Below are 13,537 nucleotides of genomic sequence, written 5' to 3' on the forward strand. Positions count from 1 at the left end.
CTACCTGGTGATGTGCTTCGTGTTCGTGTTCGCCGCCTTGCTGGAGTACGCCGCCGTCAATTACACGTACTGGGGCCAGCGGGCGAAGAAGAAAGCCAAGAAGATGAAGGAGAGTAATGGCCAGCAGAACAAGCAGTCGCCAGCCATCAAGGCGGACGGGGTGTCGACCAACGAGGAGATCATTGAGCTGCAGGATATCCGCATGTCACCCATCCCATCCATCCGGTAAGAGCCGCCTGCTGTGTCGAGGTCTTGAGTGCCCTAAAGAAGTTAAAAAGCTACAGCGTAAAGGAAGGAAGAAGTGTTATCCACAGCTAGTACAGTTTGTGAGGAAGGGTATGAATGAGATGACAATGTGCTGTGTGCGGTGTACTGTGAGTGGCGGCGCAGCTAGGAGAGAGGAAAAAAACTGGAGAAATCTTTAATCCATGTTTTTTTTTTCCCCCGTTGTTCTCGTTATGTCGCCACAGCGGGTCAGCCTTCTTAGCCTCCTCCAGTGCACTCTGTCTTTTCTGCCTTCCTCTGTTACTCCCATCACGTGTTCTCTTTTATTAGATCCAGAAATCTGTATGTACTTTGTTTTTTTACACTTTAGTACTCTGTCTTATCCCATTCTTTATTCTCTCCAGTCACCTCATTCTTCGAGTGCGATGCTAGATACCAGTTTTTAATCATTTCAACCACTCAGTCTCACTCGCCTCGTCAAGTCTTACTGTCTTAAGCTTTTCCTCACGCTCTCTCTCTCTCTCTCTCTCTCTCTCTCTCTCTCTCTCTCTCTCTCTCTCTCTCTCTCTCTCTCTCTCTCTCTCTCTCTCTCTCTCTCTCTCTCTCTCTCTTCATTCTTTGTTCTCCTTCCGTTTCTTCGTTTCTTTCAAGATTACAACTAAAAAATCATGAATGACCTTGAATGTCTCTCTTTCCTCTCCTCGATAAGTGAACAGAGAGTTTCTCGAGTAAACAATAATGCAGACATGGGTGTGTGCGTATACGTGGCCCCCGTGGCTCTCATGACCCTGGGAGGCGGCGGGTCCCCACGGCCAGTTAAGTCCTCTTTGGTCCCCCGTGATCCTCGGCTCAACGTCCTAAGCCTCTCCTTGCGAAAAAAAAAAAAAATGCAGGGCTTGAGGATATTCTTAAGCCATTCACTCGACCACTTCAAAATTTATGTCATTTATTTGTGGATACTGGTTTTGTTGATGCGTTTTTGTCTACCTCTTCAAAGCGCCGAGCATCAGAGGCAACAGGAGTGATGAAACTCGAGAGGAGGCCCGGTTATGAATAGGTACAGATTTTTATTAAAGGTTTGTGGACGATTTTGTTGTCATGATGCGGAATGATATATTAGAGAGAGAGAGAGAAAAGGAGAGAGAGAGAGAGAGAGAGAGAGAGAGAGAGAGAGAGAGGAGAGAGAGAGAGAGAGATTCGTCCCGTCCCGGCCCACTAACCCTCAGATCATTGAACAATTTTTCTCACTTACCGCAGTTTCCATGCATTCCACCCAACATTTTCCTCCGTCAAGGTTGCCTCTGTCCTCCCTTGTAATTCTCTATACTAGCCTTCTACTGTCCTTCCATTCTATTTCATCTCCTCACGATGTTTATTTCCTGTCGCTTGCCTTCCCCTGCCCACCCTTCCTCCCTCCCTGTCTCCTCTCACTTCACCCTCCCTCCTCCCCATTCTTCTCCCGCCATACTCAGACCCGCATTCAGAAACCGTTTGCTCTCTCACCACGACTATTTTCAAGGGTCACAGAGATGATCAGCCTCTTTCTCAAGAGTGTTTCTCCTATTGATAATGTAGAAATGTTAATATGTCACTAAAACCTTAAAAACATCCTTAAAAGCCCGTGTAGCTTCACCTATAACCTTTTGGAAGTAGTCGAGATGAGGTGCAGAAGTATTGCAGAATACGGCCTCACCCTCGTTTCTTCCTCCCCCAGGCAGCGGCACAATTCCAAGTTCTTCCCCAGCGAGAGCTCCATGCAGGACCACAAGTTCCCGCCCTCGTTCCGCATCAATCGTAACTACTCGTTCCCGACTCGCTCCAGCGTCCACACCCCGCGCGCCCCCAACAGGAAGCGGGTCATCTCCTCCATCAAGAAGGGCGCCTCTGCCATCAAGGGCGCCATCCCCACCATCAAGGACGTGAACATTATCGACAAGTACTCGAGGGTGGTGTTCCCGCTGTCGTTTGTCTTCTTCAACACAGTGTACTGGTGCTTCTATGTGCTCTAGAGGCGAGGAGGGGGTGGTCAAGGTCTGGATCTGCCCTGCCCCTTCCTCCACTCCCCTCCTCCTCACCCCCACCCACCAAGGTATATTTGCTGGAGGCTTGCGTTCCCTGCTGTATTCCTCCACCCGCTCAGCCCGACGCGTCCCTGCCGGTGTGTTCCCCATGAGTCGTCGCCTCGTGTCGTATGGCCAGGAACTACTGTTGTGATATGAGCCGCCCCGTTCCCTACCCATCGCCCCGCTCAGTGACCCGCCCCGCACACACACACTGTCAGCTCGGCGCCTCCAGTGTGGTCTCGGAAGGGGATGGGCCTAGCCTGGCTCCACGCCACCCCCCCGCCCCTTGGTGCTCAGGTCTTCCCGCCGGTGTAGTGATCAGGACCTGCGCGGAAACATGTGCAGGTGAGTGAGCCGGAGGTTTTCTGTGTTGTGTTGTGGCTTGGGAAAGTTGGGAAGATAAGGGCATCTTGTGTGTACAGAGCCTTAGCTTTGCGGGAAGTGGTAGTGGTGGTAGTAGTCGTAATGATGAGGATGGTGGTGGTGGTGATAGAAATGACAGTAGCAGCAGCAGCAGCAGGAATAGTAATAGTACTCGTAGTAGTAGCGCTAGTAATAGTAGTAGTAGTAGTAGTAGTAGTAGTAGTAGTAGTAGTAGTAGTAGTAGTAGTACTCGTAGTAGTATCAACAGCAGCAGCAGTAGCAGTAAGACAGCAGCAGCAGTTTCAACAGTAAAAGCAGGATAATTACCATCATCATTGTTATTTCAGCAGCAGCAGCAGCAGCAGCAGCGAGGACAAAAGCTTTTAACTGTGCTCGCGACTCCAAGGAACCGCTGCTGCCCTGCGCTGCCACCACCCCCCCCCTTCCACCACACACTGCAGCACCGCCTGGCCACCACCACAGCCGCACCAGCGTACAGCCTTCCCCAGACTCACCTTCTCATTGAAATTAAAGTTCTCAAATCCCGTGCAGTGCGTGTACTCGTATGTTGGTGCCACTGAACATTCCTCCCAGAAAGAAAACTGAAAAGAAAAAAGATCCTTTGTGTCCTCGACTCCCCCTGTTAAAATTGCCATACATTGATATGCACCTGCTGCATGTGCACTCCATGGAGCGCCAGGGAGGCCCGATAGTGTGTCAGAATAGTTGGCGAGGCGCGGCCTAGTCCGTGGCTGGTGACAGTAGCATGACGTGGGGCGTGCGTGGCGGCTCAGGCACCACTTCACCTCAAGCTGCCAGTCATAATACATTCTGAGGCGCCCCACGTAAAAGACATTTTTTTCCTTCTGTTCTTTCCTTTCTAATGAGTGTATGTCCATGTGTGGTCAGTCAAAGCTGCATGGCCCCGTCAATGTCTCGGCCTGACCTGGCACGGCCTGGCCTGGATGTGCCAGACCCCGCCAGCCGTCACGTCCACCAGGAGTCGCGTGTCAACATCCGCGGGAGGGAAGGTGCTCGGGGATCATCTTACGCGCATCATGTGCATAACAAACAACAAGGATGATACATGGAATTCAAAATTCGTAAAATATCCAACAATTGTCCTAAGTCGATGAGCGATGAGCACTTGCGGCAGGAAAGCATTGTACTGTCAGGTGTTGCCAATCTCGGGTGACGCACCAACACTATGTTATGTACAGACACAGACATTCTACAGGGTACAGTGTACCGCGTACACGTCTCGTTTTATGAAAGGTTTTAAAACTACGCGTGTACAGCGATGCCATTCTGATATTTGCATTGTTGTGACAAATTAATTGCTTAGCTAACCGTGGGAAAGTTGCCACTGAAATCATGTTGGCTGTCGCCATGCGTGTGTCGCGTGGCCCTGGGTGCCGCGACATGCGGGAGACCCACCGCCACACGGATGGATGCACCTCACCATCCCCTCCCTCCCTTCCTCCCTCCCCTCCTTCCTCACCCACCCATCTGCTCCTCAGCGCGGGTCTCAGGCTAGTGGTCGACCAGAGAAGAAAGGCAAGTATTATTAGCTCGTACTCGTAGCGGATGAGTCGCCGACTTATACTCCCCACCGACGCGCGTGGTCACCCTCATAGCGGCAGAATAAATGCTGTTTCATGTGATAATACTCGACGCAGTTTACTCGCTTGCTTAGGCTTCCCTTTTTTCCCTCCCTTTCTCCCTCGTCCCCTCCCTCGTTCCCTCCACTCTTTCGCGTAGACACGCTTATATATATATTTATTGCGTACATTTGGCAGACGGTAATGCTTCGACACGCTCGAAGTTGTGGTGATGCCAAATATTTGTGTTCATACAGTGTGCAGTAGTGTGTTCTGAGAGCTCAGCTGAACCACGACAGTTGACGAGGCTCTCTTTATCTTGTTGATGCTAATTATTAAGTGCATTTTTTCGTCAGTTTCATGATTTTCATCACAGGTACATTTAACATCTTCAATTTTCACCAGTCAGATGATAGGCTTAACAAACCAGCGACGCGGCGTCACCCTCACCCAGGCGAAGTGCGGCTTGGCCCTCTGAGCGCTCGCCCTCGCCTTGGGATGCGCCGGGCTCTCTTGGCTAGCAGAGGTGACCTAGCTGAGCTGCATACTGTAATTTAAAGTGTGGCTAAGCACACACAAACAAAACACACACACACACACACACACACACACACACACACACACACACACACACACACACACACACACACACACACACACACACACACACAGTGACCCACTGTGGTATCTAAATAGCAACCCGAACAAGAAGCGACGCACTCGGTAGCGGCAACATGCAGGCTGTGTCCTCCCTGGGCTGTGCCAGGATTGCCTTGGCTCCCCGCGGCCGGTCAGCTCGATTACCGCGGCCTGATATTCAGTGCTGCTCGAGCTACCGCGGGGACTCACGGCGCCACCTGCGCAGAGAGCCACAGTGGGTGCCACACTCATCTCGTAGCTCACCAAGTGTGCGTCGTTCGGGAATGAAAAGCTAAATAAATACAGCATTGTATCAAATATAAAGGGTCATACATCTTTACATATCAGAAAACACGAGAGCTTACATGAATTATACTGCTTTTATAAAGAAAAGTATATAATTTTGCCATAGTTGTTAATTACCTGCAGAGCAGTACAGTGATATGTGTAGCATTTTATCAATTCATTTTGATGCCGCATTGATCTCCCATAAGTATTATTGTTAAAATATTCTTTCTTGCTCACGTTTGATATTTTCAACTCAAAAGTTAGTTTTTTCATAAATAATCAACACAGTTAAATCGGACGTTTTTGTCACTTCGCAAGACAACATTGGAAGACACAAGGGTGTGGATTGTTGGTGAGAGGCGAGCGGCGCGGCCCGGCATGTGGAGGCCGAGGCTGACCCGGGTGCTCGAGGACTCGGCAAAATTCATACAGCATACAAAGTGTAGCGTCTGCGTCCTGCACGTCGAGGAACACAGTCATCGTTACAGTACATCCTGCACTGTTACATACATTTCTTATCCCGCGGAAGCGAAGGAGCGTCGCGTCACGTGCCGCGCGTCTTGCTCGTGGAGGTGATTGCACCTCCACGCAGGCAAGTCAGTCGTTGTTCGCTGTTGTGCTCCGGACAGACCGAGTCAAGCGTCGTGCTACCTCTGCTCACCCGTTGACAGACAGACGTCTCCGCGCCTGCAGCCTCCGGTGCAAACTGACACCCTTGGTTCGCTTGGGGGACAAAATCTGGGTAGGAAATACGGGAACTGTCGCCGGAGACCTCTTACAGTATTCTCAGACGTAATAGGGATTATATTTGTGTCCTATTACACAGATATATATATATATATATATATATATATATATATATATATATATATATATATATATATATATATATATATATATATATATATATATATATATATAGTCACACACACGAGTACATACTATACATATATTGTATGGTGGGAAGAGTTTGCGTTGCATTAAGGAATTACTATGGTTTACTACTATAGGCTATAGCTCAGAGTATGGCATTACCCGCTGTATGGTAGTTGTTGGTAGCCTCTTATCCTAGTGCAATTATTTCCCCATTCAGGTAGGAATCAGTCAGCATATTATTAATTAACATAATCTGACTTTGTAGTTTCATGCCATTTTAGGTCGTCTATCTGGACACTGTTTGAAGCGGAAGCCACCAGTTAGCATTATGTCATCCGGTATATTTCTTTGTAGCATAAACTTAAATGATGTACATAAGATGTCAAAAGAACAGTGACAATATACGTATAATTTTTTATTGTTCTCGCGTGGTGTTATTATCCTACATAATGAACACGCCGCTCCTTCTCTGTGGTTCCAATCAAGCGGAGTCGCCTCTCTCCCACACTGTAGCAGCCGTCTCGTCTTCCTTCTCCCTGGTGTCCCAGCCATCCCTGCTTCCACAACCTCAGAATGGTCGAGAAAGTAAACACCTAACATTCACTGTATTATTTCTTCACCCATGCTACGTTTATTCTCACTCTCCCCTCCCTGCAAGACTCATTTACAGGTACGAGTTCAGGACTCTGTTCGCTCCTCGTCCTGCCAAGACCCAGCCATCGAAGTGTGTGTGTGTGTGTGTGTGTGTGTGTGTGTGTGTGTATGTTCACCATCAATGTGTGACTCCAGCAGCAAGGAAACACGTGAGCAGGCTGTCTCGGCGCAGACAGTTGCGGGTTGTGGCTTGACCTGTGCAGTAAACACGAGGAGGCGCCTGACGACTTCCGGTGGGTGAACGAACGCCTCCCTTTCGCTGCGGGTTCACTGCTTCACCAACTCATTCTTCCATAATTGGCTGGCGTTTACTTAATCATCTGACATTTGGGACACAGTAGTAGTAGTGGTGGTGGTGGTGGTGGTGGTAGTAACAGCAGCAGTGGTAATAGGAAAAAAGGACCTATAGTAGTAACAGTAGTAATGGTAGCGGTGGTAGCAGTAATGGTTGCCGACGCACCGCCCCCTTTCCCCCTACCCAGCCACCCACCAACCCACACACAGACACACACACACACACACACACACAGAGGAAGACGAAATTTACTAATGAGATAAATGTTTAATAATTAAGCCTAGCATACATAGGTGACATAACGCAGGGATGCCTCACGAAGCAATACCCACAACCGGTAACAGCTGCTACTAGTAACTAGCACAATAGTTGACCACATCAATGTAAATCAAATAAATATATATTGGCCACAAACAACGTGGTTCTATTGCGTCCTGTTCGCAGGGAAGCTATTTTGAAAACTTGCATTGCTTATGAGTTTTATTTTTTTTTATTTTTTTTTTTATGAGTAGATAAAGTATTTGTTGTATGTGGTTAGTTTTGTTGTGAAAACGTCAACAAATACAGAAGCTAATTTCTTTCTCTGCAATGATTTGTTGAAGTTTAGAAGCTGAAGTGTGTGTGTGTGTGTGTGTGTGTGTGTGTGTGTGTGTGTGTGTGTGTGTGTGCGTGTGCGTGTGTTGGCCTGGAAGGGTGACGCTTAACCGTGGGAGAGGACACAGCTTGCAGACCTGCTTAGCACACACAGACACCTCTAGACGCAGGCGCTCCCTAGAATGGGGTCTGGGGGGACGTCTCGATCCAGTTTTTGATGCTCGGTATCTCGCGAATCTTCTGCACGTGAGCCAGCACGGTTGGGTACGGCTCCAGCTTCTCGGGCACTTTGTCAAGCATGGTGCCGAGCGTCTGGGAAATGCAGAGGTCAGCCCAACTTATCTGAGGCTGCAGAGGAAAGAGAATTAGTGAGCGTCATATGGCCAGCAAAAGTCAGGGAAGAGTCAAATGTTTCACTCTTAAACTCGTATTTATAAATGTACTATTTTTTTTCAATGGCCACAGATAAGTCGGATTTTGACAACTTTACCCAATAAATGGTGTAGAATCCTTGCGAAATTACCTTTAGAATCATGAGAACTCTTGTTATCTCTAAAAGCGCTCTTGAAAAATACTAAAGGCACTCTTGAAAAGCCTAAAAACACTCTTTGGAAACCCTATACCTCGCACTAGAGCGTGTTGAAAATAGTCGAGATAAGGCGTCGAAACAAGTGAGAACGCGGACCTTAGCATCGAGAGTAATTTACGTTAACTCCTTTATTTATTTCAGGAAGGGCCTGCCGAGGAACAGAAGACTCCATTTCACACACACACACACACACACACACACACACACACACTTTTCCCTTCCATCCAACCACACCAGCCCTCACCTTCCTTGCCTCCCGACACTCACCTTGTTCGGCACAAACCATTCCTTGCCAGTGAGCCACTTCTCCAGTCTCTCCAGGAAGGGTTTCATAACGTTTGGATAAATATCGTCTACGAATTCCTTTTTCTTCTCTTCTTCAGTCTTCTCAGAAAACCTGAAGGAAAGAGGACTTCAGTAAATAGAGATAATCATCCTTGTATGTCCACCGTGAGCAGGTCTCTGGCAATAATGAAATGTACTATCCAGTTTTCTTGGCAAAAGATCATCATTTCGCTCTCTTTCCTCCACTGACCTGATCTTGTAGATCTCAGTGGCGGTGTCCGCTATTTTGTCACAAATAGCGTCGCTTAAGGCGGCATCCAAATTGTCATCTGGATACAGACCGGCCAGTTTCGCGGCGTAGCGAGCGATGGCACGGGACTCCGGCACCGTCGTGTCGTCCACCATCAGCACGGGGACCTTGCCGCTGAGGATTGCTGAGGAAGGAAAGGAAGATGTCAGACTGAAAAACTCTCCACCAATGCTGCCATTACAACAGTGCAGGTATCATTGTCCAAGAGACGGACACTCGTTTGCAAACATGTTATCCGCGCACTACATCACTTCATCATAAGCACCATCATAAGTCTGTTTACACTACCATGCAAACAGATATTCGGTACCCAAATTCTTAACACTAACACCGTTGAAGGCACTTACTCTTCTTTCGCTCAGGCCAGTCCTCCTTCTTGATTCTCTCGTCCACGTAGTCGATGCCGCCGTAAGCGAAGATCCAGCGCGTCAGTTCGGCCCGACCCCGCGCGTCGAAGTAAATCAACTTGTACTGCGGCATGATGATAGAGCGAGGACGAGCGCCTGCAATAATGTGTTTGTTGTGGGTTGGTTTCGTATATTTCAAATCTTCAAATGTCTGGGTGCCTCTGTGCGTCCGTATCTGTGTCTTTTTTTTTTCTCTCATACATATGTGTGTGTGTGTGTGTGTGTGTGTGTGTGTGTGTGTCTGTAGATGGGTGGGTGTACGCAGGAAATAGTCCCACTTCCTTGCTGGAATGAATGATGAGCACAGCGCAGGCAGGAAACTGACTCCCTGATATGTAACCTTGAGGGATCCTGCAGACTCACCTGTCACCTCAGAAAACTCACCTGATACTGCAAATATAAAACTCATGCACCATCACCTGTGTGTGTGTGTGTGTGTGTGTGTGTGTGTGTGACAGAATGTGTGCGTGCGCGAAGAAAAAAAAACTATTCTGCAGTCACCATGCACTCTCCACCCCTATGTGTACAAGTGTTACTGTAGTCCGCTGATGCAAGCATTAAGATTATCTGAATGTTTGAGTAAAATTCTATAAATAAGGAATGCAAGCTGCAAGCCTCAGTGATAAGACTCGTGCAACTAACTGTTGCACGAGTGGAATAAACAGACGAATGTGGCAAGTGTCGCAACACAGAGGCGCCAAACTCACTAAAATCTGCTTCACATACCATCTATAACAGCAGCACTACTGGAATCACATTACCATAGCCGAGTGTCTAGAAAAATAGCACTACCCGGAAACTAGATCCAGACTGCCCTGTTAGATGCTCGTACGTGCGCGTCAGTGAGTCACGCTGCGGTCTGTTGGTGCGTCGCGGCGAGCTGAGCGCGAGGAATGATGATTGCCGTGATGTAGCTGTGGTGAATGACTGCGCAGGGGTGGAGGAGTGCAACCACAGCCACGCTCATGGAAGGGATTTGTCGTTCCTGATGCCAAGAGACGCCAGGCACCGTAGAGTGGCGACGTGGAAGAAATAAAATGGGAAAAAGGAGGAGGGAACTTCATGCAAACTATACTGTACACCAGTTTGGCCGTCGAATCGAACATCTAGTTGAAGCACATACATATTTATTGCCAGTAGATTCATTACTGACAGTACAATATCTGTGTTCACATGATTTGTATGATTTGCATAGTTAATGTTTTAAACATTGCCTGGAATATACACCAAGTATCCGGAATTTCCTCTTAGCGACACCTGCGGATCCCTGCGGCGCCGGTCACTGAGAGCTTACATTTCTACGCCTCTGCGCAGTGTAAATGTTAATAGTGATTGCCATGTACTTTTTTTTTTTTTATGTTAAACGAGCCGATTCATCTCAATGAAAGTGTATTTGAGGTTACAACGGGGAAAGCCAGAATAATAATCCTGTTTAAGGTTACCGGAAAACTAAAATCCGCCCTTCCTCTTGGACAAATCAGAAGAATGAGACGTGGTTATAGCACTCTTGCAGTATTTAGTTATACTAAATTTTTTACTCTATTGATCGGAGAAAACTGCTACAAGTAACTACCGAAGGAGGAAAAAGAACGCTAGCATACACACAGTAGGTGTATACGTACAGTGCCGGAAGCATTCAGGATATAACAAACCAAACTGAGTACAATATCTTTAAAAAAATATGTAATAAAATAATAACAATATTAATAGTTAATTTTCAAAACAAGTATAACTCCATAACAAGGAGCTTATAATAGTTTATGCATGCGAATGAACGACACAAACCAGACATAAACATCACCGCTGCTTGTTCACGTAATATACTGACCACTAAAGCAAGAAATGGGAAGTATACGACTCACTAGTGAAGTTACCGGGTGGCGGCTGGAGGGCGTGTGTGCGAGACAGGAGCTGAGGCGCGAGTGTGGGGGCTCAGCGTGAGGCGAGGACGTGCTGGGCTTGTGGTGGTGGAGTGGAGGCAGTGGTGGAGGGGAGGGAGGCGATGATTCACTCAGGCTCCGTTAGGCTCACAGGTCTGACGGTTCACCTGCAAGTGTTCGCAGCTGCGGAAGGGAGTGGGAGGCTGGGAGGAGAGGAGGGCGTGGAGCAGCAGCACGGCAACAGCGTCTGGTGGTGGTGGTGGCGGAGGTGTGTGTGTGTGTGTGTGTTGTACAAAGAATACAGAATGCAAGTCATCACAGTTTGGTGCATTTAGACTTTTTTTTCTACTTTTTCTTTTTCTTTTCATTTTCCCTCTTTCTCCTCCTCCTCCCCTCCTCCTCCTCCTCCACCTCCTCCTCCTCCTCCTCCTCCTCCTCCTCCTCCTCCTCTTCCTCCTCCTCCTCCCCCTCCTTCTCTCAAAGTTGTTGTTAGTATGATAGTAAACTCATTTCATTTTTTTTTTTTTCGAGGTGTACCGTAAAAACAGACTTTTCTTTTTATGTAGGAGGGGGACCGGCCAAGGGCAACAAAACTGTAATAAAAAAGACACACTGAGGTGCCGGCCCCCAAACAGAGTCGAAAGCAATAGTCAAAAATTGCAGGATAAGTGTTTTGAGGCCTCCCTCTTGAAAGAGGACGGGAGGCGTGCAGTTAGCAAGATCAGAAGAGCAGTTGGTATGAAAATAGCAGTAAAAAATAGCAGAGATGCAACATTGCGGCGATGAGAAAGAGAATGAAGACAGTCAGTTAGAAGATTGGAATTGATAAGACGAAAAGCGTTTGATTCTACCTTGTCTAAAAGAGCGGTATGAGTGGAACCCTCCCAAGACATGGGAAGCATACTCCATACATGGACGGATAAGGCCCCTGTACAGAGTTCACAGCTAGGGAGGTGAGAAAAACTGGCGGAGACGATTCAGAACACCTAATTTCATAGAAGCTGTTTTAGCTAGAAATGAGATGTGAAGTTTCCAGTTTAGATTATAAGTGAAGGACAGACTGAGGATGTTCAGTGTAGAAGAGGGGGACAGTTGAGTGTAACTGAAGAAGAGGGGATAATTATCTGGAAGGTTGTGTCGAGTTGATAGATGGAGGAATTGAGTTTTTGAGGCATTGAACAATACTAAGTTTGTTCTGCCCCAGTCAGAAATTTTAGAGAGATCAGAAGTCAGGCATTCTGTGGCTTCCCTGCGTGAACTCTTTATTTCCTGAAGAGTTGTATGTCTACGAAAAGACGTAGGAAAGTGCAGGGTGGTATCATGGACGTAGGAGTGGGTAGAACAAGAAGTTTGGTTTAGATCATTGATGAATAATTGGAAGAAAGTGGGTGATAGGACAGAACCCTGAGGAACACCTCTGTTAATATATTTAGGATAAAAGCAGAAACCGTCTACCACAGCAGCAAAAGAACGGTCAAAGAGGAAACTTGAGATGAAGTTACAGAGAAAAGAAGAATACATGCCGTGGTAGGGTAGTTTTGAAATCAAAGCCTTGTGTCAGACTCTATCAAAAGCTTTTGATATGTCTAAGGCAACAGCAAAAGTTTCACCAGAATCTCTAAAAGAGGATGGCCAAGACTCAGTAAGGAAAGCCAGATCACCAGTAAAGCGGGTTGATGGAACACATACTGGCAATCAGATAGAAGGTTGTGAAGTGATAGATGTTTAAGAATCTTCCTGTTGAGGATAGATTCAAAAACTTTAGATAGGCAGGAAATTAAAGCAATAGAACGGTAGTTTGAGGCATTAGAACGGTCACCCTTTTTAGGAACAGGCTGAATGTAGGCAAACTTCCTGCAAGACGGAAAGGTGGATGTTGATAGATAGAGTTGAAAGAGTTTGACTAGGCAAGGTTCAAGCACGGAGGCACAGTTCTGGAGAACAACAGGAAGGATCCTATCAGGTTCATAAGCCTTCCGAGGGTTTAGGCCAGCGAGGGCATGGAAAACATCACTGAGATGGATCTTAATGAGTAGCATGATGTAGTCAGAGGATGGAGAAGAGAGAGGAACAAGCCCTGAATCATCCAAGGTATAGTTTTTAGCAAAAGTTTGAACGAAGAGTTCAGCCTTAGAAACCGTATGGCAGTGGTGCCATACGGTTGAAATAAAGGAGGGAAAGATGAAGAAGCAAAGTTATTGGAGATGTTTTTTGACTAAGTGCCAAAAGTCACGAGGTGAGTTAGATCTTGAAAGATTTTGACACTTTCTAATAATTAAGGAGTTTTTGGCTAGTTGGAGAACAGACTTGGCATGATTCTAGGCAGAAATATAAAGCGCATGAGATTCAGGTAATGAAAGACTCAAGTGCCTTTCGCGGGCCACGTCTTTGTTATATACAGCACGAGAACAAGCTATGTTAAACCAAGGTTTAGAAGATTTTGGTCAAAAGAAAGAGTGAGGAATGTA

At 47.0% G+C, this 13,537-nt stretch overlaps 2 protein-coding genes across 6 annotated transcripts in view; one reads left to right on the forward strand and one right to left on the reverse strand.

The window, feature by feature from the left end:
- Positions 1-6,478, forward strand: part of LOC135103332 (gamma-aminobutyric acid receptor subunit beta-like) — a 277,770-nt gene extending 271,292 nt beyond the window's left edge. For 2 of the 3 annotated variants that reach the window (XM_064009358.1, XM_064009356.1), the window contains 3 exons: positions 1-225; positions 1,940-2,633; positions 2,999-6,478. The exon at positions 1-225 is cut by the window's left edge and continues 88 nt beyond it. In XM_064009358.1, coding sequence (XP_063865428.1) covers positions 1-225; positions 1,940-2,234 — 520 coding nt within the window. In that variant the 3' untranslated portion in view covers positions 2,235-2,633; positions 2,999-6,478. The remainder of the gene's footprint in view (positions 226-1,939; positions 2,634-2,998) is intronic. The other variant, XM_064009357.1, reaches the window with a different exon arrangement.
- Positions 6,479-7,251: 773 nt separating this feature from the next.
- LOC135103333 (hematopoietic prostaglandin D synthase-like) lies at positions 7,252-11,217 on the reverse strand. Of its 3 annotated transcripts, none has more exons than XM_064009360.1 (5): positions 11,064-11,217; positions 9,130-9,285; positions 8,723-8,906; positions 8,455-8,584; positions 7,252-7,946 (listed from the first exon to the last, which is right to left on the reverse strand). In XM_064009360.1, exons 2-5 carry the CDS (start codon positions 9,260-9,262, stop codon positions 7,776-7,778), a joined length of 618 nt encoding a protein of 205 aa, XP_063865430.1. In that variant the 5' UTR covers positions 9,263-9,285; positions 11,064-11,217; the 3' UTR covers positions 7,252-7,775. The 3 variants fall into 3 exon arrangements, with proteins under 3 accessions (XP_063865430.1, XP_063865429.1, XP_063865432.1); XM_064009359.1 differs by having other exon boundaries at positions 11,052-11,210; XM_064009362.1 differs by lacking the exon at positions 11,064-11,217 and adding an exon at positions 10,022-10,198.
- Positions 11,218-13,537: the final 2,320 nt, after the last annotated feature.

This window comes from Scylla paramamosain, chromosome 9 (genome assembly GCF_035594125.1).
Source record: "Scylla paramamosain isolate STU-SP2022 chromosome 9, ASM3559412v1, whole genome shotgun sequence".
Taxonomy (NCBI): Eukaryota; Metazoa; Arthropoda; class Malacostraca; order Decapoda; family Portunidae; genus Scylla; species Scylla paramamosain.

Bases quoted from the DNA above. Each gene is read 5' to 3' on its own strand.
- LOC135103333 (XM_064009360.1), bottom strand. From the start codon at position 9,262: ATGCCGCAGTACAAGTTGATTTACTTCGACGCGCGGGGTCGGGCCGAA. The intron at 8,907-9,129 runs GTAAGTGCCTTC...TTCCTTCCTCAG, and splicing joins CTGGCCTGAGCGAAAGAAGA to CAATCCTCAGCGGCAAGGTC. The intron at 8,585-8,722 runs GTCAGTGGAGGA...TCTTTCCTTCAG, and splicing joins ACTGAGATCTACAAGATCAG to GTTTTCTGAGAAGACTGAAG.